The 24,095-nt window shown below is 51.5% G+C and overlaps 1 protein-coding gene across 1 annotated transcript; it reads left to right on the top strand.

Annotated features, from left to right (window-relative positions):
• Positions 1-783: 783 nt before the first annotated feature.
• Positions 784-22,639, top strand: Mcm2 (minichromosome maintenance complex component 2). The gene is made up of 16 exons (XM_045151871.1): positions 784-902; positions 1,687-1,916; positions 8,763-8,938; positions 9,044-9,304; positions 10,484-10,703; positions 10,829-11,036; positions 11,834-11,968; positions 12,587-12,778; positions 17,156-17,249; positions 17,728-17,978; positions 18,106-18,232; positions 18,852-18,964; positions 20,306-20,554; positions 21,242-21,424; positions 21,524-21,679; positions 21,979-22,639. The coding sequence occupies exons 1-16, from the start codon at positions 897-899 to the stop codon at positions 22,087-22,089; spliced, it is 2,712 nt and encodes a 903-aa protein (XP_045007806.1). The 5' UTR covers positions 784-896; the 3' UTR covers positions 22,090-22,639.
• The last annotated feature ends 1,456 nt before the right edge of the window (positions 22,640-24,095 follow it).

The following is a 24,095-nucleotide window of genomic DNA, read 5'->3' as shown; positions in this document are numbered from 1 at the left end:
GCCCAGTTCCAGTGCCAACAGCCAGACCATAACATAAAGCTCACTCTGGTTCACCCTGCTCTAAACCCTCAGGTGGCCCTGGTCCAAAAAGCGCCCCAATTCCTAGAGTTGCAGAAATTCTCTGGAAAGATCACTCTAATGCAGTATGAGGGAAAGTAGAGGAGTTTATTTACCCGGGGGGGGGGGGCCTAAGAGCTTGAGACAGCTCTGCAAAGATGCTCTGGCCCCGAGCTGAGATTTTATTTCCATTTTTCCAGGTCTGTGATGTGAGTGCTCCCTCCTTCAGCCTCTCTCCCTTGCTGGGCACCACAAGCTGTGAGCCAAGGAGTGCTCCCCGTGCTCTGAGCTGCACACACTGCGTTCTTCCTGTATGGATCTCCCTCCCTGCCACTCTCCTACCGGGCCTACGATGACTCCAGACCAGGACATCATCAGGTGAGACCTACAAAGCCTGGGTGCTTGAAGGAGTGGTTCTGGGAGTTTCTGGAGAAGTTGAAACTGAAATTACCAAGGAAGGAAGGAACCCTCAGAAAACAAGGTCTCGGTTGCTTGCACATGCTTGGCCGTCTCATACAAGGCCGCACAGCCAGGATGCCCTCAAAGTCACCAGCTGCCATATCTTCCGGGTACAGCCCTGCGAACATCAGAGGTAAGGCCCGGGCCTTGGCGGTGTGGGCGGAGCCCTCGGGAGCAGGGGGTGGGTGGGCACCCATGCTATGCGGGCGGGGCCAAGGCCCCCTGGCCCATCCTCCGCCCGCCAGCCCCACCCAGAAGGACGCCAACGTCATGACGTCTCGCTCCTCCGTGCACTTCCCGGGCTCGGGCCAGTCACGTGATCAGCGTTTTCGCGCGAAAACTTTCCTGGTGACCCGCGCGGCGGAAAGAAGAGCGCGGCGATGGCGGTGAGGCGCGGGCCGGGGCCGGGGCCGGGGCCGGGGTCGGGCGTGCAGCGGGCCGGGTATCCCCGCGTGCGGCGCCTTGTGCCTCCCGCTTTCCCCTCGGCCAGGCGCGGCGCTCCCTACTCTTTTGGGGGGATGAGGACGCAAGGGATGTAACCATCCCAGGGCCACCGAGTTACGCAGCCCTTGGTGATTTTTGAGGCAAGGTCTCTGCAAGTTGCCCGTGCTGTCCTTGAACTTGCAAACCTCCTGCCTCAGCCTCCGCCAGGAGCGATTACAAGTGCTGCGCCACCACGCCCGGCCTCGCTGCACTTTTGTGTCATCTCTGCCGGGTGAAGGGTCTGGTCTGCCCCGACCACCCGTCAGTTCCAGAGAGCTTGTGCTTTGGGGTCTTTCATTCCCCACTTCCTCCTGAGGGCTCAGGTGGGTGGCGTGTCCACTTAAGGAAAGAAAGTACACAGGTAAAGAACCCACATTCCTCACTTGAGGGTAAGTAGAAAATTAACAAGAAAGGACATAGTCTCTGACCACCCCCCCCCCCCAGGAAGTCTAAGGGTGGATGTGAGCAGATGTCTTGACTGTTGCATTAAAAAGTGTTGGTCCAGCCCAGAGCCTTGCAGACAGAGACTCGCAGGTGGGACGTATGAGTGGCTGAACAGCTCCATGTGTTTGGGGATAGTCCCTGGTAGACAGGTGACTGTCAGCTAGCATGGACACCCATGTGGTAACCAAGAGATTCAATTAGCCCTCACCCTTCCCAGTGTTTGACAGCATTCCTCCCTTGTAGGAATCCTCAGAGTCCTTCTCAGTGGCATCGAGTCCAGCCCCGCGCCGCGGAGCCAATGATCCCCTCACCTCCAGCCCTGGGCGCAGCTCCAGGCGCACCGATGCGCTGACCTCCAGCCCTGGCCGAGACCTTCCCCCCTTCGAGGATGAGTCTGAGGGGCTGCTGGGCACAGAGGGGCCCATGGAGGAAGAAGAGGATGGAGAAGAGCTCATCGGTGATGGCATGGAGAGGTGTGTTCATTCGGGGCCTGTTTCCCACCTATCTGGTGGCTTGGCCTTGGGGGTTGGGGTGCCTGTGAGCCTGGTGGCCTTACCTTTGAATGCAGCTCAGTCCAGGTCTGGGGAGACATCTTCACCTGTCACAGCAAAGATCCTTCTAACTTGCTATATACAGTGAAGAAAGACTTAAATTCTCACCCAAGCCCTAACTCACGAGCAAGATGCTGTGGGGTCTAATGTGAAGGCCACAACAGGTGGTGCCAACTCCGACGGGAAGCAGACCTTAGAGCTCTGTTTCTCTGTGACTTCTTAAAGACACATTGTGTGGTGCGGCCACATCTGATGAATGACATTTAGCTTCGGTTTTGCCCAGGCTCTGGGTCAGAAGTGTTCAGATTTATTAACAGACTATGCTGTGTGAAGTGAAGGAAGCAGATGAGCGAGTTCTGTGATCTGTAAACAGAGTTTTAAGTCCCTCTTTCCTGTCTACCCACGTTGGCAGCTGGGATATGGTAGGTGCTGGATGCTATGACTACATAAGTGTCTGGGAGCCTCATGGGGACCCTGCTTTCATGCCTTGACAGACTCAGTATGTGTGAGGTCATCTCTTGGGCCCATGGGCTTAAGCCATCAGAGACCTCCAGGGCACTGTGCCACACAGGTTTTTGTGTTACACACTGCCAGTCCACTTGATGAGGCTCTGTGTGCACCTACCCATGGGAATGAGTAGGAGTCTGCGCACATACACCTGGGCGTAGTGCCTTGTCCCTCTTCTGGCCTGTGTGCCTGTCTTTGTCACCTTCCTCTCTGTTTTGACCTTTCTGATTTGGTTTTTCAAGGTAGGGTCTCACTCTAGCCCAGGCTGAACTGGAATTCACTACGTAGTCTCAGGGTGGCCTTGAACTCACGGTGATCCTCCTACTTCTGCCTCCCAGGTGCTGGGATTAAAGGCATGTGCCACCATGCTCTGCTATCTTTCCCTTTAAAGTGATGCTTTTAGCAGGGTCCCCTGGATAGATATGCCTAAGGGCTGCTACTTGCCCAGTTATATTTTTTTGTGTGGTGAGGGTTAAAGCTATATTGAATTGTGATATTTATATTATGAATTTGTCTTTGTAAGAGGACACTTCAGTGAAAATTCAGTGCAAGCTTTCTGAGTTGTGAAACCAGCACCAACCCATTGTTAGAACATCTCCATCACTCCACTGAGATCTCTCCTCCAGTTAGGCCCAGCTCCACCATAGGCACAGTGATCTACCCTCTGTCACTTCAGCTCCTCCAGTGTAGGTGTAAACATCTATTTGTCCTTTTGTGGATTGGTAATTCACTTAGCAGCACCGTGATTTCAGATTTTTTCCTGCTGTAGCATACATTAGTACCTCTCTCTTTATGGCCGGCTAATATTCCCTGGTATAAATCTACCACATTTTATTTGTCAGTTCTACCAGCTTTAAGGTGGACATGTTTTCAGTTCTGTCAGGTTTCACCTTTTGGGAAACTGCCAGATTGTGTTAAAAAGCAGCTGCAGCATTTGTATTCCTACTCGCCTTTTCCAGCTTCTGTGTGTACCTGCATTGCTGGCTGCCTTAGGTTGCGCTCCTGCTGGTGGGGGAGATGGCTGTGTTTCCCTGGTAGCTAGTGATGAGAGAGTCCTCTCAAGAGCTTGAGACATTTCTGTGTTTTCTTCAGATCCTTTGTTCCATCTTTTTTTTTTTTTTTTTTTTTTTTGAGACAAGCCCAGTAGACTGGCCTCTTATTTTTATGTGTGTGAGAGAGAACTGCCACACCAGGGCCTCAGCCACTTCAATTGAACTCCAGATGTGTGTACCCCCTTGTACGTACATGTGACCTTGCATGTTGTGTCACTTTGTGAGCCTGGCTTATGTGGGATCTGGAGAGTCAAACATGAATTCTTAGATTTGCAAGCAAGTGCTTTAACCACTAAGCTATCTCTCCAGCCCATTTCCATGTTTTTTTTCTTTTTTCTTTTCCCTTGAGGTGGGATCTTGCTTTATCCTAGGCTGACCTGGAATTCACTATGTAGTCTCAGGGTGGCCTCGAATTCATATCAGTCCTCCTACCTCTGCCTCCCAAGTGCTGGAATTAAAGGCATATGCCACCGTGCTTGGCTGTTCCATATATATATATATATATATATATATATATATATATATATATATTTTTTTAAGGATTTTTTAAAAATTATTTATTTATTTATTTGAGAGCGACAGACACAGAGAGAAAGACAGATAGAGGGAGAGAGAGAGAATGGGCGCGCCAGGGCTTCCAGCCACTGCAAACAAACTCCAGACGCGTGCGCCCCCTTGTGCATCTGGCTAACGTGGGACCTGGGGAACCGAGCCTTGAACCAGGGTCCTTAGGCTTCAGAGGCAAGTGCTTAACCGCTAAACCATCTCTCCAGCCCAATATATATATGTGTGTATATATACATATATATATATATATATATTTTATTTTATTTTATTTTTTTTTTTTTTTTGAGAGCAACAGACAGAAAGAGGCAGAGAGAATGAGCACACCAGGGCCTCCAGCCACTGTAAATGAACTCCAGGTGCATGCGCCCCCTTGTGCATCTGGCTAACGTGGGTCCTGGGGGATCAAGCCTCGAACTGGGGTCCTTAGGCTTCACAAGCAAGCGCTTAACTGCTAAGCCATCTCTCCAGCCCAACTGTTCCATTTTTAATTGAGTTACTTGACTATATTACCGAGTTGTAAGGTTTTTATCCTGGGTCGGATATGTGATTTGTAGATATTGTTTCCTCAGTCTGTGGCTTGCCTGTTTCATTTTGTATGTGTATGCATGTTCATGTGTGTGTGGGTGCATGTGTATGTAGAGGCCAACGTTGGGTGTCCTCTGTCTCTCTACCTTAAAAAAAATTATTTGAGAGATATATATAGAGAGAGTACATGTGGACATGCCAAGGCCTCCTGCTACTGCAAACGAACTCCAGACACACGAGCCACTTCTTATATCCACTATCTTTAATATTTTTTTTTATATTTATTTGAGGGAGGGAGAGAGAGGGGTGCAGACACAGGGAAAGGTAGTATGGGTATGTCTGTGCCTCCTGTCACTGCAAATGAACTCCAGACACATGTACCACTTTGTGTATCTGGCTTTATGTGGTTACTAGGGACTCAAACCTAGGCTGCTAAGCTTTACAAGCAAGCACTTTAATTGCTGAGCCATCTCTCCAGCACTACTACAATTTTTTTTTCTTTTTTAGGTAGGTTCTTGCTCTAGCCTAGGCTGACCTGGAAAGAACTCACTGTGTATTCTCAAGGTGGCCTTGAACTCTCGGCAATCCTCTTACTTACCTTTGCCTCCCAAGTGCTGGGGTTAAAGGCGTGCGCCACCATGCCTAGCTGCTACCTTATTTATTTATTTATTTTGTTTTTTTTTTTTTACAGGTAGGGTTTTACTCTAGCTCAGGCTGTCCTGGAATTAACTGTGTAGTCTCAGGGGGCCTCGAACTCATGGCAATTCTCCTACCTCTTCCTCCCAAGTGCTGGGATTAAAGGCGTGCACCACCACGCCTGGCTGCTACCTTATTTTTTGAGACAGGGTCTCATGGAACCTGGAGCTCACTGATTGAGCTAGAATGACTGGCCAGCTTGTCCTGGTGATCTGAACTCAGTCCTCATGTTGGACAGGCAAGCGTGTTATCTACTCAGCCATCTCCACAGTCCATGTTTTTCATTTTTAAATGTCTTCTTATTTTTATGTTTTTATCTTTTTGGTTTTTTGAGGTAGGGGCTCACTCTAGCCCAGGCTAACCTGGAATTCACTATGGAGTCTCAGGGTGGTCTCGAACTCATAGCAATCCTCCTACCTCTGCCTCCCGAGTTAAATGTCTTTTTAAAAAGAAATAGTTATTTTTGTCTGTGTGTGTGCCTTTGTGTGTGTTGAGTGGGGCACATGCATACCATAACATGTAAAGCACTCAGGACAACTTTTGGGTCCGTCCTCACCTGTCCACTGCACATGATTCAGAGTTTCTTTTATTTTTGTTTGTTTTTTTGAGGTAAGGGTTTTCACTCTAGCTCAGGCTGACCCAGAATTCACTGTGTAGTCTCAGGGTGGCCTCAAACTCACAGTGATCCTCCTACCTCTGCCTCCCGAGTGCTGGGCTTAAAGGCGTGCGCCACCATGCCCAGTTTGATTCAGGGTTTCTTATTGTAGATTCTCAATCTGCTGTTCTGTGCTGTGCATTTTTTGCCTCCCATGTGTCTGTTAGCCTCAGTGTGCTGAGATTACAGAAGCACCCCCAGCGGCTTTTGGCTTTTTATGTAGGGCCTGGGCATCGAAGTCAGGTACTCGAGCGTGAGCAGCAAATGATTTATCCAGTGAGCCATATCCCAGCCCTAAATGTTGTCCTTTTTGTTGGTTTGTTTTGTTATGGACTAATTATAAAGTCACTGAGGGAATGTCCTGTGACCAAAATCCTTTGAGGGTCACACGGGCACTTCTAAGAACATGGAAGACTTCTAACCTAGACCACCTTGGGCTTTAACTTGGTTTGCCATCAGCACAGTGGACTTATTTGTTCTGAAAGTTTGTTTGCTTGTTTGTTTTTTAATGATATTTGAGTTGAAAGGGAGGGAGGGGAGCACTCCTTCTGATTGTCATTCACCCTGCAAAGGGAAGAGCTCCTGAGGGCTGTCATAAGGAGGCCATCTATGTCAAGGAGTCACTGTCTCAGGAAGCTATGTGATACCACAGGAAGAAGGGGTGGTCTGTGTTGGACTGCATTTTGACCCTCAGTTCTGCTGAGAGACCACTGACGAAAGTCACACTGCTCCTCCAGATATCAAATGACAGTGAAATAACGATGCCTGCCACCACCCCCAGTAGTGCCCCCCATTGCCACCATTCCTTGGTTCTCAGAGGTCACCTTTGTAAGGAATTATTTCCTTTCAAGTACGTGACAGATCATCATGGGGAAACAAGTGTTTGATCTTCTTAGAGCAGCTCAGAGACAGGCCAGTAGGTAGGTGCTTCAGAGAGGCTGACTGGCTTTGTGCAGAGCCTTTCTCAAGAAGTGAGGCGTTTGAAGGCTGTGTGACCAGAGATGGGGAAGGCTGGATTCTCCCTAGGCTTGTGGAGCGGGCTGTCTGAAGCCTTTCTTACCCAAAGGTTTTTATATTTCCTCTAATTCCGGTTTTCATATTGAGAGCTTGCAGCTGTATAGAGGACCCACCACACACTAATTGTGCTAAAATACTCCCAGCACAAAATATACATGCACCAGTTACAGTTCAGTGGCATCTGTTGACATCGTGGAGTTATCACTGTTCTCAATCTGAAACTCTTCCCCCCTAAAACACCAATTCCCCCATCGCTACCATAGCAGACAGCCTCAGGTTCACTGAGATGAACTTCCACACCAGGCACAGTTATGGAGGAAGGGATATTTATGGAAGCTTACAGATCCAGGGGAGGTTCCATAATGGCAGAAGAAGCTGGCCTGCCTTCACAGGACCAAGCACAGAGAGAGAAGCACAAGCCTAGAAGCCAAAAGCCACACAGCCCAGCACACTTCAGGAACTCCAGCTAGGCACACTTTGCCTATCTTTAGCTTGAAATCTCAAACCCACCACCGCACCTTAAGATCTGGCTCAGTGACACCACCTCCAGCTAGGTGGCTGCAGATGCAAACTACAAACTAATAAAACACTGATTATATTGGGGGCCATCTATTCAAACTACCACAGCTACCCACTGCTGACTTTGTGTCTGTCTCTCGCTCCTTGGTAGACCTCATATAAGTGGAATCACAGTGTGTCTGTTGGGATTCACTTCACTCTCAGCATGTGGTCAGGGTTCATCCATGCACAGCATGGGTCAGAATGTTGTTACTATTTTTTTTTTTTTAATTTTTACTTATTTGTTTATTTGAGAGAGAGAGAGAATGGGTGCGGAGCGCCAGGGCCTCCAGCCACTGCAAACAAACTCCAGACACATGCGCCCCCTTGTGCATCTGGCTAATGTGGATCCTGGGGAATCAAGCCTCGAACTGGGGTCCTTAGGCTTCACAGGCAAGCAGTTTAACTGCTAAGCCATCTCTCCAGCCCATGTTGTTACTATTTAAGGTTGAGTGCATTGCAGGGATGGAGCATGCTTGCTTTGTCCATTGACTACCCTGAGTACCTTCTCCCTTTAGAATTTTATTGTAATATTTCCCGCGCTGTTAGTTGATCACGTATTCTTTGTACTGACCGTCCTTGGGAAGAATTTTCATTTGTCCTTTGAAGTCAAAGTCTGCCTTGCACCCCTTTGACTTTTCCCATTGTATTCTCATAACTGTTGAGATCAGTTTGGTTTGCTGGTTAGTAACTTTGATTTCTGCTGGAGATATAGTTTATTGAATGTGCCCCCCCCCACACACACACACACATACGCCCACTTTTTACACTTAGGCTATCAAAAGTCTATATTCTATTCAGGTTTTCCTGGTTTCTGCCCAGTGAGTGTCCTTTGGTCTTCTGTGTGGTAGGGACACCACCTTGCATTTACTTGTGTCCTCTCGCATGGTGCCAGCAGGTGGCGCAGTGGTACATGCCTTTGCTCACCTGGCCTGAGTAAGCAAAGTTGGTCTCCCACCTATTCCACCCTGGACTCTCAGGAAGGAAATTTCTACATGCACTGTGACTATTTCCTGCTGCCCTGATGGAGTCCCCAAATGACTTACTTAAAACTTGGAGGGCCTTTTTGAGCCTTCTGTGTCTGATGAGAGGCTCCCAGCCTGGGCAGGCTGTGACTCCTGAGCTTACAGATCAGGCCCTATTCCCAGGTAGGATGCGTGGGACTCATTGTCAGTTGTGCAACTCTTTCAGAGACTACCGTGCCATCCCGGAGCTGGATGCATATGAGGCTGAAGGATTGGCCCTGGACGATGAGGATGTGGAAGAGCTGACGGCTAGTCAGAGGGAGGCTGCAGAGAGGGCCATGCGACAGCGTGATCGGGAGACTGGCCGTGGACTAGGCCGCATGCGCAGGGGTCTCCTGTATGGTAGGTTTGGTCGACAATCCAAATGGCCCTGTTGAGCCTTGGGAAGCAGGGAGGGCACCCATGGGTGTATGTGTGGAAGGTGCTGGATGAGGCTCATTCATGCAGACAGCGATGAGGAGAATGAGGAGCGGCCTGCCCGAAAGCGCCGTCAAGTAGAGCGTGCCACAGAGGACGGTGAGGATGAGGAGGACATGATTGAAAGCATCGAAAACCTGGAGGACCTCAAAGGCCACTCGGTGCGTGAGTGGGTGAGCCTGGCAGGCCCCCGGCTGGAGATCCACCACCGCTTCAAGAACTTCCTGCGCACCCATGTGGACAGCCATGGCCACAATGTGTTCAAGGAGCGCATCAGCGACATGTGCAAAGGTACATTCCTAGTGGGCTGCAGCTCAGTGACACAGCACTTGCCCAGAATACATGAAGTCCTGGGTTTGGTCTCCCATGCTGGGGGGTGAAACAGGTGGGTCCCTAGCAGCCTGCCTCCTGACATGAAGACTGTTTTGGGATACACTTTAAAATGGGCGGGTTAGGGCTGGAGAGATTAGCAGTTAAGGCATTTGTCTGCAAAGCCTATGGACCCAAGTTCAATTCCCCAGTACCCATGTAAGCCATATGCACAAGGTTACACATGCATCTGGAGTTCGTTTGCAATGTCTAGAGTCCCTGGTGTGCTCATTCTCTTTCTCCATCTGTCTCTCTCTTTCTAATAAATAAAATAAAATACTTATTTAAAAAAATGGGCGGGTTCGGGGCTGGGGGAAATGGCTCATTGGATAAACTACCTGCCACAAAAGAATGAGGAGCAGAGTTTAGATCCCAGCACCCATGTAAATGCCAAGTGGATGTGGCAGCCCACTTGTAATTCCAGGGCTTGGGAGGTGGAGGTGAGTCCCCAGGGCAAGCTGGCCTGCTGGACTAGCCAATCAGTAAGCACTGGGGTCACGTGGGAAAGTGAGAGATACTGCCTCTGTAAATACAGTATAGAGTGATTGAAGAGGCCAACCTCTGGTCTCCACGTGTGCCCACACATACATGAACACATGCACACACATATGCTGAAAATAAACTGGACAGATTCTATATGAAGTCCACATTACTACCTTGCTTTTTGAGGTGTTATGGGTAGAACCCAGGGCCTCCCATGCACTAAGCTTGGACTCTGTCATTGGGCCATACCCCAGCCCTAGACTTTGATCAGAAAGTAGCCACACTTTCCTGAATGACTAGAGCTGGCTTTAGATGGGACACACTGCTCGTGTTTCCTGCACTGTGTGTAGTTTATCCACAGTCTTTCCTCCTGGCCTGTGGTCATTTGGTTTGTGGCCTCAAGGGTGATGGTGCCTGCTGTGGGACACACACTCTTGACAGACATGGAGTTGAGTCTTGTGATAATGTCACCTGGATCTGCATCACACAGCTACATGTGGTGGGTCCTTGGGTGCCAGCCAGGCTTTCTGGGGCACTTGGGTAGGTAGGCCCTACTGGTATAGCTGTCACATGGGTCTGCCTCCGTGGTCCCCTGAGTGTCGCATTGCCCACCTGTAGAGAATCGTGAGAGCCTGGTGGTAAACTATGAGGACCTGGCAGCCCGCGAGCACGTCCTGGCCTACTTCCTGCCCGAGGCACCCGCTGAGCTGCTACAGATCTTTGATGAGGCCGCCCTGGAGGTGGTGCTGGCCATGTACCCCAAGTACGACCGCATTGCCAGCCACATCCATGTCCGAATCTCCCACCTGCCCCTGGTGGAGGAACTGCGCTCGCTGAGGTGAGCTGAGGATTGGGGGGCGTGGGTCTAGAGAGTAGGGGTGGGGACCCTCACTCCAGGTGAGGTGTTAGGTATGCAAGCCTTATGGGATGTGGCTCAGACCTCCGACGTGCCCCTGCCCCCAGGCAGCTTCACCTGAACCAGCTGATCCGCACCAGTGGGGTGGTGACCAGCTGCACTGGCGTCCTGCCGCAGCTCAGCATGGTCAAGTACAACTGCAGCAAGTGCAACTTCGTGCTGGGGCCTTTCTGCCAGTCCCAGAATCAGGAGGTGAAGCCGGGCTCATGCCCTGAGTGCCAGTCAGTTGGCCCCTTCGAGGTCAACATGGAGGAGGTGAGTGACCCCTGCCTGTGGTGCTCTCTGCGCATCGTGGGTCCCCAGTGCACAAGGCTTATCCCACCTCATGCAGAGACCCACGGGGCAGCCCTAGTGGACAGGGTGGACTAGATCAGCCCCACACATCTTCAGGAGTTTGAACCAGTATTTAAAAGCCAGACGGAGCCGGGTATGGTGGCGTACGCCTTTAATCCCATAACTTAGGAGGCAGTTAGGAGGATCGCCATGAGTTTGAGGCCACCCTGAGACTACATAGGGAGTTCCAGGTCAGCCTGAGCTAGAGTGAGACTCTACCTTGAAAAACAAAAACAAAAACAAAACAAACACAAAAAAAGCCAGACGGTTGTGTTCGAGAGCCCCTTCTGTAGCTTCTCTGAAGACTTGGGCAGACAGGACCCACTTCTTCCCTGTCTGCTGCAGAGGAGGGGACTTTTCTATCACTCACATGGACACTTGTCCCATCTGGACCCCTTCTTGATTTGCTAATGGTGCCTGCCTTGTTCATATTGCCTCTGGGGGGAAGGGCGTCCCAGGGTTATAACCACTTTGGACCTTTTGGGACCTCATGTGGGAGACGTGTGTATAACTCTGGGCCCAGAGGTATTGGTGACCCAGGTAGACCCTGCCAGTACAGCATAGTACAGGAGCTGAACTCCAGAAGGATGTTGATGTAGGGATTGTCACCCTGCCCTTGCCATCTGGCTCTTGGTTCCCAGTTAGGAAATAAGACTGGTAATGTAGCATGCTGGCAATGCTTTGATCAGAGCTGGCCATGACCTCTTTGTCCCATGCAGACCATCTATCAGAACTACCAGCGCATCCGGATCCAGGAGAGTCCCGGCAAAGTGGCGGCTGGCCGCCTGCCCCGTTCCAAAGATGCCATTCTCCTCGCTGATCTGGTGGACAGCTGCAAGCCAGGAGATGAGATAGTGAGTGGCCAGTGGTGGGGACTGGAGGGAGGCCACCAGTGAGTAGCCAGTGAGGACAGGGGAAATTGGCTTGTCAGTCCCTCTGGAATCATTAGAGGAGCTTGTCTCCTGCAGGAATGGTGGCTTGACACGTTTAGTCAGCTCTCTGTTGCTGTAACAGTACTGGGCTAATCAGCCTAAAGGAAGAGTGGTTGATTTTGGCTTACACTGTTATGTGATCACCTGACTCTTGCTGTGGGCCCGTGGCTTCATAGTATGTTGTGGGACTGCATGGCAGGGTAAGAGAGAGTGGCTGTTCACCTCATGGAGCCCAGGACAGAAATACGGGCAAGGGAGGGTCAGGACTAACACCTGTCCAAAGGCAAGACCCCAACGACCTCACTTCCTTGTGTGCCCCACCTCATTAAGGCCCACCACCTCCCCATAGTCCAGAGCTGTGGACCAGGCTTCCTGCACATAGGTCTTTGGGGATACCCCAGGAGCAAACTGCATCAGTGTGAAGCTCATGTCCTTTCAGTTGTCGAGTTGCTCGTCTTAGTGTCTGTAGCGTAGGAAGCATGGGCCAGAGATCAGTCTGACCCCACGTTGTACTCTGACCTCGTGCCCTCTCCTCGCCAGGAGCTGACAGGTATCTATCATAACAACTATGACGGCTCCCTCAACACTGCCAATGGCTTTCCGGTGTTTGCCACTGTCATCCTGGCCAACCATGTGGCCAAGAAGGACAACAAGGTAGCCGTCGGGGAGCTGACGGACGAGGACGTGAAGATGATCACCAGCCTTTCCAAGGACCAGCAGATCGGAGAGAAGGCAAGCGCGGGGTGGGACTGCGGGGCCTGGGCCCTGGTTCCCCAGGCCGGGGCTGTGGACACGCACCTCAGTGGGAGGTCCTGCACCTGCCCTATAGGGGAGGCATTAGCAGACTTCAGAGGTGGCTTGCTCTGCCGAATCCGTGTTCCTTGGAATGAGAAGAAAGCGAGCCCTGTTCAGAATGCTGTGGGGAGATTGGGTCAGCGCTCCTGCTCCTTGAGCTGTGTCTGGTGCTGCAGCAGAGTTTCTGCCTGGAGAGGTGTCCCTGGTGTCAGACTGACTGGCAGTCTGGAGGTCACTCTGCAGACACAGAGCACTCGGAAAGTGCCATTCTGAGCCGGGAATGGTGGTGCACATCTTTAATCCCAGCACTTGGGAGGCAGAGGTCGGAGGGTTGCTGTGAATTCGAGACCACCCTGAGAATACATAGTGAACTCTAGGGCAAGACCCTGCCTCAAAAAAAAAAAAAGAAAGAAAGAAAGAAAGAAGGAAGGAAGGAAGGAAAGAAAGAAAATCCTGTTATGCTGTGTGTTCAGGGCTTGTCCTCTGCTCGCTGCTCCCCTACCTTTTTTTCTGCCCTCGGCTCCCCTTCCTGATGAAGCACCTCTGCCCTCCACCCTCTGCCCCTGCGGTAGCCCTGGGCTCAGCTTCCAGGAAGCTTGCTGGGAGAGTTGCTTGTTTTCCCTCATTGCCTTTGAGGCTTATCAGGAGCCAAGGTGAGTGGGCCACTTCTGTCCCCAGTGCATGGCTGGAAGAGTCATGGAACAAAAATGAGGGTGAGGCAGAGCTGCATCTGTATCCATCATGGAACTTCCTGTCCTTGGCTGCTCTTTAGCAGACATCATTGTCCCTTGTTCCCTTGACCTCTGTGGCAACTCCAGTCTACTTGCCACTGAGTGTCCCAACACATCCGTGATCCGTTCCTCTTTGTCCCTTGAGACATCTTCTCCAGGTGGGCAGAGCAGCTGTGTCTCAACTCCCTTCTCGATATCCAGTGACTTTGAGGCCATTGTCAGCAGCTGCTGCAGGTCCGACAACCTGGCGGAGCTAATGCCACCCACGACCCAGTGGCTTCCATTTGGGTTTCTCTCAGTCCTTTCTTTTTTAATTTTATATAAATTATAATCGTTTATACTGCTTTATCCCCTCACCCCTGTTCCCATTACCTCGTGGGGCCCCCTCTGTGGGGTTAGGGTAGTCACTGTGGAGGCCTCACTCAGTCTCTATGGGGCAGCGGGAGACCATGCCTCAGGCTATTCCTGACTGCTCTGTGGTTCTTACCATCTTTTTGCCCCTCTTCTGGGTCTTGCCCTTCCTGTCTCAGAATTTTAGTGCTGAGCATGTCTGTTCTCTGTCACCCTGCCTCAAATCGTACCTGATTGCCTGGTTGGTTTTTGTTGTTTGAAGCAAACCCAATAGACCTTTTTTTTTTTTTTTTTTTTTAATGCAAGAGAGAGAGAGAGAGAGAATTGGTGGGCCAGGACCTCCAGCCATAGTAAGTGAACCTAGACGTGTATGCCGCCTTGTGTGCACGTGCGACCTTGTGCGCATCTAGATTATGTGGGATCTGAAGAGTTGAGCATGGGTCCTTAGGCTTTGCAGGCAAGTGCCTTAACTGCTAAGACATCTCTCTAGCCCATTTTTATTCTTTGAGGTAGAGAGTCTCTCTAGCCCAGACTGACCTAGAACTTATTACTATGTAGTCTCCACGTGGCCTCAAACTCAGCAATCCTTTGACCTCTGCTTCCTGAGTGCTGGGATTAAAGGTGTGCACCACTGCACCAGGCGCCTTTTTTTTTTTTTTTTGCCATATTTAGGCATTGCTGGGCAAGCCCCTGAACTACACCCCAATTCTCTCATTTGTTTCACCAGGGTGATAGGCACACATTATCTGTGTGACTGGAGTTGTATTACTGGCCTTGCTCAGGAGAACTCTGGAAGAATGGCCCTGTTGCGAGTCAGTGCTCCTGGCATGGCCCCAGCTGTGCGCTGGACTGAGCTGGGCCATCTTTCTCGTGTTCCAAGACTTAGATGTGCACTGGCTGGGAGGATGAGCCCTTCAGCCAGCATGCCTGTGTTCCTTGAATCTTTTCTAGAGCTGAGTTCTGGGTGTGCTGGTGGCTGAGTGACATGGGATCCTTGGCCTTAAGGAGCTTATATTTTACTGGGGCTTCTAATGATAATGAACAATGACAACAAAACCCAGAACCTCTGAGTTCTCTGAGCCCAGAAGTCAGTGTCTCACAGGGAGGGAAAGCTGCGGTGGTTACCAGCCTCTTCCACATTCCCTCACCCAGAGGAACACGGGTCCATATGATAGACTGTGTCCAAATCTCAGCCCACGAAGCGGTTCTTCAGGCTTGGTGGACAGGGACTGTGGTCATTCACACACAGGTAGGCTGACTGGAACAGCTTCTAGGGCACTACCTTGGCACCTCCTTTCCCTGCATGGCACTTTGTCCCACTGTTGGTTGAGGAGAAAGTGAACCCTGTAAGTGACAGTGGAGCAGACTCAATCCATCTGGATTTGAACACAGCTTCCAGTGCCACAGTCCCTAGGAGCAACCCGAGAGCCTACTCAAGGGTCCTCTGGGGTGGCACAGGATTGTCTGTCTGTAATCTTGGCAGCTGCAAATGGCTGTTGGTTAAAGCCTCCAAACCAGTCAGGCATCACACATGCCTATGACCCTGGCAATTGGTAGGCTGACTCAGGGAGATCTCAGTCCAACCTGTACATAGCAAGACCCTGTCTCAAGAAAAAAAAAAAAAAAAAACTTCAAGAACAAATCCACTGAAGTTGTAGGGTGAGCATATCTTCTTCCTATGCCTGTGTTTATCTGCTGGAAATCTATTTGAAGAGGAATTTGTTTTCAGTAACTACTGGTCCCCCTGTGCAGAGTTACAGCAGGAAAGTGCTCTGGTGTCCTCCTGAGGTGTCCATTGAGTGTCACTGGAAGTGAGCAGACCTGATGTTGAGGTCTCGGCACTGTCCATCACACTGATGTCAGAGCTCCCTTCTGTCCACTGTTCACGTTGCTCCTGACCTTGGTTAGCCGGGGACACTGCTTTGCTTTCTGATGGAGACATTGTAGTCTTCTCTTACACAGTTCCTGCCCCAAGACCTGAAATTGATCATCTTTTCCTCCTAAAATGGAGTATTCTTTTCATTGGGGAGTAGAATTTAAAGGTAACTCAAAATCTATAGCAGTCAGGCAAGACCCAAGGAACCCAAATTAGTGGGTGGTGTCCCTGTGTGATGAATGCCTGACTGTCCAGGACGCTGGCATCATCCCAGCTCTTTGGTCTGCGTGGGGAGGAGGAAGGGAAGTGCATTGGGGCTTAGAGGGTGAGGACAGTCGCTGCTGGAAGCAGTCAGCTTCAGATTGCTAGGCTAAGCTTCCAGACCAGACACAGTTATGGAGGAAGGAAATTTATTTGAAGCTTACAGATCCAGGGAAAGTTCCCATAATGGCAAAAGAAGCTGGCCCGCTTTCACAGGCCCAAGCAGAGAGAGAAAGCCACCAACCACCAAAAAGCAAGCAACACAAGCATACCTTAGGCCTAGGTAGACCCTAGGATCCACCCACAGTGACGTCTCCTCTGGCCAGGTGGGCAAACTAATAAAACCCTAACCAGCACTCGGGAGGCAGAGTTAGGAGGATCGCCATGAGTTCAAGGCCACCCTGAGACTACATAGTGAATTCCAGGTCAGCTCCAGCTAGGGTGAGACCCTACCTCTAGAAAGAAAAAAAAAAGCATAAGTATATTGGGGGCTGGCCATTAAACTACCACAGTGCTGGTGGTTGGAAACTTTTTTTTTTTTCTTTTGCTGTCAAGTGTTCTATTTTTAAACTCCTGTGGACATGTCTCACTGTCAAGGAGAGATGCTCCCATGATTTAGCAATTGAAATAGTGCGTCTGGTAGACATCTCCTGGAGGTGCTATGTGTATCTTATGCCTGTGGCCAACCTTGGCGCTACTGTCCACTTGTGTTCACTGGCATTCAGAGCTTACATGTCAGGGCTGGGTGTCTCCATCTCTCATCTAAGGTCATCGGCTGGGGCGTGGCAGTATGACAGCGGGCTTCCTGCATCTGTGCTGAGCCCGGGCCTGGATCTCACCTCATTTCTGCTCTTGGTCTGTGACACTAAGCAAGCCCTTGATACCAGCTATTGCTGAGTGAAGGGTCAGCCTGAGGTCTTCACAGCCCTTAAGTGCTGTGACTCTGGGGAGGAGCCAGGCAGTGATCCATGAGTCCAGGTGACTGCTAGATGCCAGCAAGATTGGTGCTTCAGAGCTGAGCGTGCCCCTTTGTGAGGCCACAGCACTCCACTCCTGCCCTCTTGAGTTCTCCATGGAGTCCCTCCCTCTTCTCAGATCTTTGCCAGCATCGCACCTTCCATCTATGGGCATGAGGACATCAAGAGAGGCCTAGCTCTGGCCCTGTTTGGAGGAGAACCCAAAAACCCAGGTAAGCCCCATGCATCCCTCTCCCCTGCAGGGACTGTAATGGCTCCCACTGGGGAGCCAGCATTGTTCCCCACATACATGGCGGACACATGTGATAATATTAGAAGTAATATGAGAGGCTGGTTGGTGCTTGTACTCTAGGCAGCTTCATGGGCCATAACTCTAACTGATTAGCTCTGTGCTCCCTGCCTCTGGCCATCCTGTGGGTGTGCATAGCACACTTTGGGGGTCCCCTGACAGGTGTGCTAACTGTGACCATTGTCCTTTTGCCCTCCACACTGCATTTCTCTGGACTAAGCTCAGCGGGTTGTTTGATGATCCTGGGTCTAGTTCTGGAGCTCGGCACCTCCTCAAGAGACTGGCCTCTGCGTTGTTAAGGAGTAGGTTGGGAGGTGGGTGGGTCTAGCTTGTCCTCTCTCCTTCCTGCCCTGGCCCCCCTTTCCCACTTCTTCCACCTCCATGTTTGCCTCCTCTCAAAGGCGGGAAGCACAAGGTACGAGGCGACATCAACATGCTCTTGTGTGGGGACCCCGGTACTGCAAAGTCTCAGTTCCTCAAGTACATTGAGAAGGTGTCTAGCCGAGCCATCTTCACCACCGGCCAGGGCGCCTCAGCTGTAGGCCTCACAGCCTATGTGCAGCGGCATCCAGTCAGCAGGGAATGGACCTTAGAGGCTGGAGCTCTGGTTCTGGCTGACCGGGGCGTGTGTCTCATCGATGAGTTTGACAAGGTGTGTCCCTGGGCCATGTGGGCTGATGGAATCTAGGGCATATGGGGTTTGTTCAGGCCTCCGAGGTGAGGGAGGTGTTGAGATGCAGAGATGGGGACCAGGAACGGGATCACTCTGCTTATTGTAGATGAACGACCAGGACAGAACCAGCATCCATGAGGCCATGGAGCAGCAGAGCATCTCCATCTCCAAGGCCGGCATCGTCACCTCCCTGCAGGCCCGCTGCACTGTCATTGCCGCTGCCAACCCCATCGGTAATCCAGGCTCGGCTGTGGCTGGCACTCGGGACAAACATGGGAGGGGGGGTGCAGACCCTGAGGTTGGAGGTTGAAAGTACAGTGGAGGAAGGACTTGGGCACCTGAGTGTTTGGTGGAACTATGTTCCCTACTCCATCCTAGGGTGCTCCTCCCAGCATCCTTTGAGGTGTGTGGGTGGGGCTGGGGCTACACCAAGGCTCAGCTGCTGTTGATTATTAGCACCCAGGGTCCCCTGTCTCCCTCTAAGGGACTAGTCTGGCTCTCTGCCCCCAGGGTGGCTCTACAGTAACAAATAGAAGCAGGTGCCCTCTCTCTGTCCTGTGTCCTCCCTCTAACACCCACCCCACTCCACTTCTGCCCTGGGAGTTTCCTGGGACTCAGAAGACTTCCATGGAGGCCGGGCGTGGTGGCACATGCCTTTAATCCCAGCACTTGGGAGGCAGAGGTAGGAGGACCGCCATGAGTTTGAGGCCACCCTGAGACTACATAGTGAATTTCAGGTCAGCCTGGGCTAGAGTGAGACCCTACTTCGAAAAACCAAAAAAAAAAAAAAAAAGACTTCCATGGCCCAGAAGAGGCTTGGGGTATACATGCCGAGCTTGTCTCATGTTTCAGGGGGCCGCTATGATCCCTCACTGACCTTCTCGGAGAATGTGGACCTCACGGAGCCCATCATTTCCCGCTTTGACATCCTGTGTGTGGTGAGGGACACCGTGGACCCAGTTCAGGTATGGCTCTACGGACCTGGTGCCATCCTGGAGGATCTAGGCCCTTGCTTGTGCTGGGCACAGGGTCAGCCTGTATGGCCATGGCCTGAACTCTAGGTCTTCTCTCATGTCCCAAAGTCATCCTGACTTCTCTCTGCTCCCCCAGAAGCTCACTTAGCCTAATCCACAGTTCCTCTCCTGATCCTGCTGGCCCATCTCTTGTGTTTCCCCTGCCCTGCCCTGCCCCCCCCCCCACCTTAGAGCCTACTGTTGCCTGGATTGGCCACTCCCACATCCCCTGAGGCTTCCTTCCAGTTGGGAATGTAAAGCCAGTGGCGCCTGCCTTCCCTAGCTACCCAACAGCTCTGCACTGCAGCTGGCACAGGCTCCACGTCCTCCCTGCACCTGCCGGACAGGGGACAGCTGTCTGGACTGCCCCAGCCAGCTCTGCGGCTGTTCTCCTCTCCTCTCCTAACGTACCCGCCTGCCTCCTCTCCCTTAGAAAAGGCAGGTTGGGGTCTAAATGAGCTCCCTTCCCAAGAGTCTGCTCTGGGGTGTCCTCAACCCAACACCCCTTCCTTCCCCTTGGTCCCCTCTTAGATTGTCCTGTGACTGGTCTCGGCTCATGAGTGTCCTTCAGGGAGTGGCTACAGGAGTCTCCTTGGTTTCTTTAACCTTATGTTTTTCTTGAGGGTATGGTCTCACTCTGTAGCAGCCCCAGGCTGGCCTTACACATGACAGTCCTTCTACCTCAGCCTCCCAAGCGCTGGGATTAAAGGTGTGCAAAAAAAAAAAAAAAACACATCCAGCTGGGTTTGGTTTTTTGTTTTTTTTTTTTAAATATTTTTTTTGTTCATTTTTTATTTATTTGAGAGCGACAGACTCAGGGAGAAAGACAGATAGAGGGAGAGAGAGAGAAGGCGCGCCAGGGCTTCCAGCCACTGTAAACGAACTCCAGACGCGTGCGCCCCCTTGTGCATCTGGCTAACGTGGGACCTGGGGAACCGAGCCTCGAACCGGGGTCCTTAGGCTTCACAGGCAAGCGCTTAACCGCTAAGCCATCTCTCCAGCCCTGGGTTTGGTTTTTGAGACAGGGTCTCACCCAGTGGCCCAGGCTGGCCACCAATTCCAGAATATCAGGATCACAGGCACCCGCCACTGCACTCTGTTAACAGCATAAGACTGTCTCCTCTTTTCTCACTAGGAGGTGAGCTCCCTGAGGCCTTAGCTATATTTGTCACTGTCTTAGGAACCTGAGCTGCCTGGCTTTGAACAAGTGACAGTCGTATGCAGCTCTTCCTGTCCCCCACTAGCTGCCTTCCAGGCCCATTCTCACGCCTGCCCCCTGACTTCTTGTCCCAGGATGAGATGCTGGCCCGCTTTGTGGTAGGCAGCCACATCAGACACCACCCCAGCAACAAGAAGGATGAGGGGCTAGCCGGCGGTGTCTCAGAGCCCACCGTGCCCAACACGTACGGGGTGGAGCCCCTCCCTCAGGAAGTCCTGAAGAAGTACATCATCTATGCCAAGGAGAGGGTCCACCCAAAGCTCAACCAGATGGACCAGGACAAGGTGGCCAGGATGTACAGCGACCTGAGAAAAGAATCCATGGTGAGCCTAGCAGTGTGGACTGACCTTTTTGTTTTTTTGAGGTAGGGTCTTAACTCTAGCCCAGACTAACATGGGATTCATTATGTAGTCTCAGGCTGGCCTTGAACTCACAATGATCCTCCTACCTCTGCCTCCTGAGTGCTGGGATTAAAGGTGTGCACCAAACAGGGTTAGGGAAGGGCTGAAGTGGGAGGTGTTGAGGAAAGGACACTTCTGTGGCTAGAGTGAAGCCCTTTCTCTCATGAGGGCAGGGTTCTGCTTCCAGCTCTGTAAACAAAAAGATGCTTCCATGCCTTAACTGTTTTGTTACAGATAAAGGCTGGATGTGGGTTTATGTGTCCCATTGTGTGTAGGATGATAGAGAGGGTTGTCTTTCAGTTACCTGTCCTATAAATTCCATAGTCATGGTCAACCTCACCCATATCAACACGAGGAGGCCTGAGCAGGCTGGATTCACCATAGTACAACACAATTCCAAGACAGCTGGGGGCAGAAGAGGCAGGTGTGCTAATGATGGCGTGTCCCGGGCCCCAGCACTTGTCGGGGAAGGACTGGGGAGTGTGAGTGCACGGGGAGTCACGGCCAAGTCCGGCTGTGAGCGCCCCCACACTGACCTCGGTTCTGGCTGCCTGGTATGTGCCTCGGGCCCTCCTGCGTCTTTCTCCTGAGGAAAGTGCTTGTCTCCAGGCAACAGGCAGCATCCCCATCACGGTGCGCCACATCGAATCCATGATCCGCATGGCCGAGGCCCATGCACGCATGCATCTGCGGAACTATGTGATTGAAGATGATGTCAACATGGCCATCCGGGTGATGCTGGAGAGCTTCATCGACACGCAGAAGTTCAGCGTCATGCGCAGCATGCGGAAGGTACGTGGGGCTGGCCAGGGCTGGGGCTGGCTGTTGCCTGTATATGGTAGTAGCTTGTGCTCTGATGGTCTGCTGGTGGTTTTTGCTGTCCCTCTGCAGACTTTTGCCCGCTACCTGTCCTTCAGGCGTGACAACAACGAGCTTCTGCTATTCATACTGAAGCAGCTGGTGGCAGAGCAGGTGGCGTATCAGCGTAACCGCTTTGGGGCCCAGCAGGACACCATCGAAGTGCCAGAGAAGGACCTGGCAGACAAGGTATGGCACAGGTGGGGGTGCGGCTGGGGTGTGCTGTCTTGCAGGGGGCCTACCTGTCATCTTTAGGGCATGCTCACTAAGTCGATGGCCCTGAGTGGCAAGCCACTTGTATGTGCACTATGCTGCTGGAGACTGAGGTAGGTTGAGGTAGAGCTGGGCGCCGGACAAGAGGTTCTTTCGTAGCTGGCAGAGCCCTGCACCAGCTCGGTTGTTGCTGGCTTTTCCTTCCCTCTCTGCCTCCCTGTGGAAGCCCAGGAGTACATCCTAGTTTGCTGATGGCTCCACTGTCCTCTCTCCAGGCCCGGCAGATCAACATCCACAACCTCTCTGCCTTCTATGACAGTGAGCTCTTCAGAATGAACAAGTTCAGCCATGACCTGAAGCGCAAGGTGATCCTGCAGCAGTTCTGAGACTCGGGCCGCCAGCGCTCCTTTGCCTCAGCAGGGTGTCGGTCCCATCCCACTGTGGACACAGCACCCAGTGCCCAGAGCTCAGGGACGGTGGGATTGGGGTCTCAGGCTGTGATGTGGAATGGCAGTATTTATTTTCAACTCCACTTCCTGCACCTTCCATTGGGCTCGTGACCAGCACCTCTGGTGGGCAGCCTCCCACCTGCCTGCAGGGGGATTGTCCGCCTTATTGCTGGCGTTCAGGTGTATCTAGACGGCATTTGTTACTGGAACTGGTGACATATTGGCATGACTTTCCTGTCTGGGCTTTTCCCGAAGAGCAATTCAGATGCCTTTGCGGTTTTCTCCAGAGCTCTGTCCTGCTGTTCTTGGAGTCTCTACTGGAAGACCGTAGGGCCCTGCCAAGTGCCCATGCTCACAAAGCGGCATGGTGCCTGTCGTCACCTTTGCTGTGTATTACCTGCTTTTTTTGTATCCAGTTCCTCTGGTTGCTTTTTGTACATTGAGTTTTTGTAGTTTCAACTTTGAATAAAGTGGAATAAAACCTTCACCCTGTTGTCTGTCATCCTCAGTTCTGGTTTAACATTCGGTAACACAGGCTTTCTGGACTTGCATCGGCTGCCCTTGGTCTCTGCAGGGTGTGAGTCTGTCTGGAAGAGCTGCTTTCTTTGTGGGAAAAGCAGAAGTGATGTATCCTGTGCTTTGAGTCTTAAAATGGGCCCCTAGACTATATGCTCATGACTAACCTTACCTCATGTCTGTTTTTCATGGCATGCAGTTTTCTCTATTACCTGGTTATGGTGGTTTGAATGTAAATTGCTCCCTAAAGCCTCCTGGGCTTGTGACATGAGCTTTGTTTCATGAAGCCTTTGGGAGGTGGAGCCTTGGAGGAAGTGTGTCAGTGGGGATGGACCTTGAGGTTTATTAGTCTAGCACATTGGATATTGAGCTCAGCTCTCTTGCTGCTCCCTCCCAGCTGCTTTGACAAGATGTGACACCCTGCTCTCTGATCTGTCATGCTTCCCCTGTCGTGATGAAACTTCTCCCTTGAAACGGTAGGCCAAGATAAATGCTTTCCTTCCCTAAGATGCTTTTGGTCAGGTGTTTTGTCCCAGCAGTGAGAAAGTAACTGCCACATGTGCCCTCCCAAAGGATATGGTAGCTATAAGCAGTGCAGTTCTAGGCTGGAGAGATGGCTCAGCAGTTAGAGGTGCTTGCTTGCTTGCAAAGCCTGACAGCCTAGGTTTGGTTACTTTAGTCTGGGTTCAGGTGGACCTGGAACTCACTGTAGCCCCAGGCTGGCCTCAAAATAGCTGGATTCTCCTACAGCGGCCTCCTGAGTACTGGGATTATAGGCAGTGTCATCACATCCCACCCCAGACTGCTTCTTAGTTAGTATTTGTAGAGAAACAGCACCAAAAATAGTCTACACTACCCAATGCCCTGCAGGCTCTATCTTGTGAGCATTCTGCCAGCTTGAACACCAGCTAAGCCAGCCAGCCTCAGCTAGACTCATCACCACCCCCAGGGCACCAGCAGCAGGCTCCCTGGTTGTTGGTGCTGCCTCTTGTCTGCAGAACATAGACCTAATCATGATTCCTACATTAGAGATGTGTTTCTTGGGGTTGGGGAGAAGGTTCAGTGGGTAAGAGCCGCTTGCTGTACAAGCACCAGGACCTGGATTCTATTTCCAGCATCCACGTAAAAAGCTAGGCATGACCTTACATTGCCTGTGATCCCAGCCCTGAGGAGGGTGGAAACGGGAGCATCACAGGCTGGCTGCTTAGCCAGCCTAACTGAAAATGCAGTTCCAGGTTCACTGAGACTGTCAGTGAAGTAAGGCAGAAGAATGCTCCACACCAGACACTCAAGGCCCTTCCCTTCCAAGACTTGGCCCATCTTCACTGCTCATGATATCCACCAAATAATGCAGGCTGTACAGTCAAGTTGAGCTCAGGCTACAAGAAGGGGTGGTTTAAGCTCTCTCAGGTCTTCACCCTGTATTC

This window comes from Jaculus jaculus, chromosome 6 (genome assembly GCF_020740685.1).
Source record: "Jaculus jaculus isolate mJacJac1 chromosome 6, mJacJac1.mat.Y.cur, whole genome shotgun sequence".
NCBI lineage: Eukaryota > Metazoa > Chordata > Mammalia > Rodentia > Dipodidae > Jaculus > Jaculus jaculus.
The sequence above is the reverse complement of the archived record's forward strand: the minus strand, read 5'-3'. Positions and strand labels throughout refer to the sequence as shown.

Bases quoted from the DNA above. Each gene is read 5' to 3' on its own strand.
- Mcm2 (XM_045151871.1), top strand. The intron at 11,037-11,833 runs GTGAGTGACCCC...TGTCCCATGCAG, and splicing joins TCGAGGTCAACATGGAGGAG to ACCATCTATCAGAACTACCA. The intron at 21,425-21,523 runs GTACGTGGGGCT...GTCCCTCTGCAG, and splicing joins TCATGCGCAGCATGCGGAAG to ACTTTTGCCCGCTACCTGTC.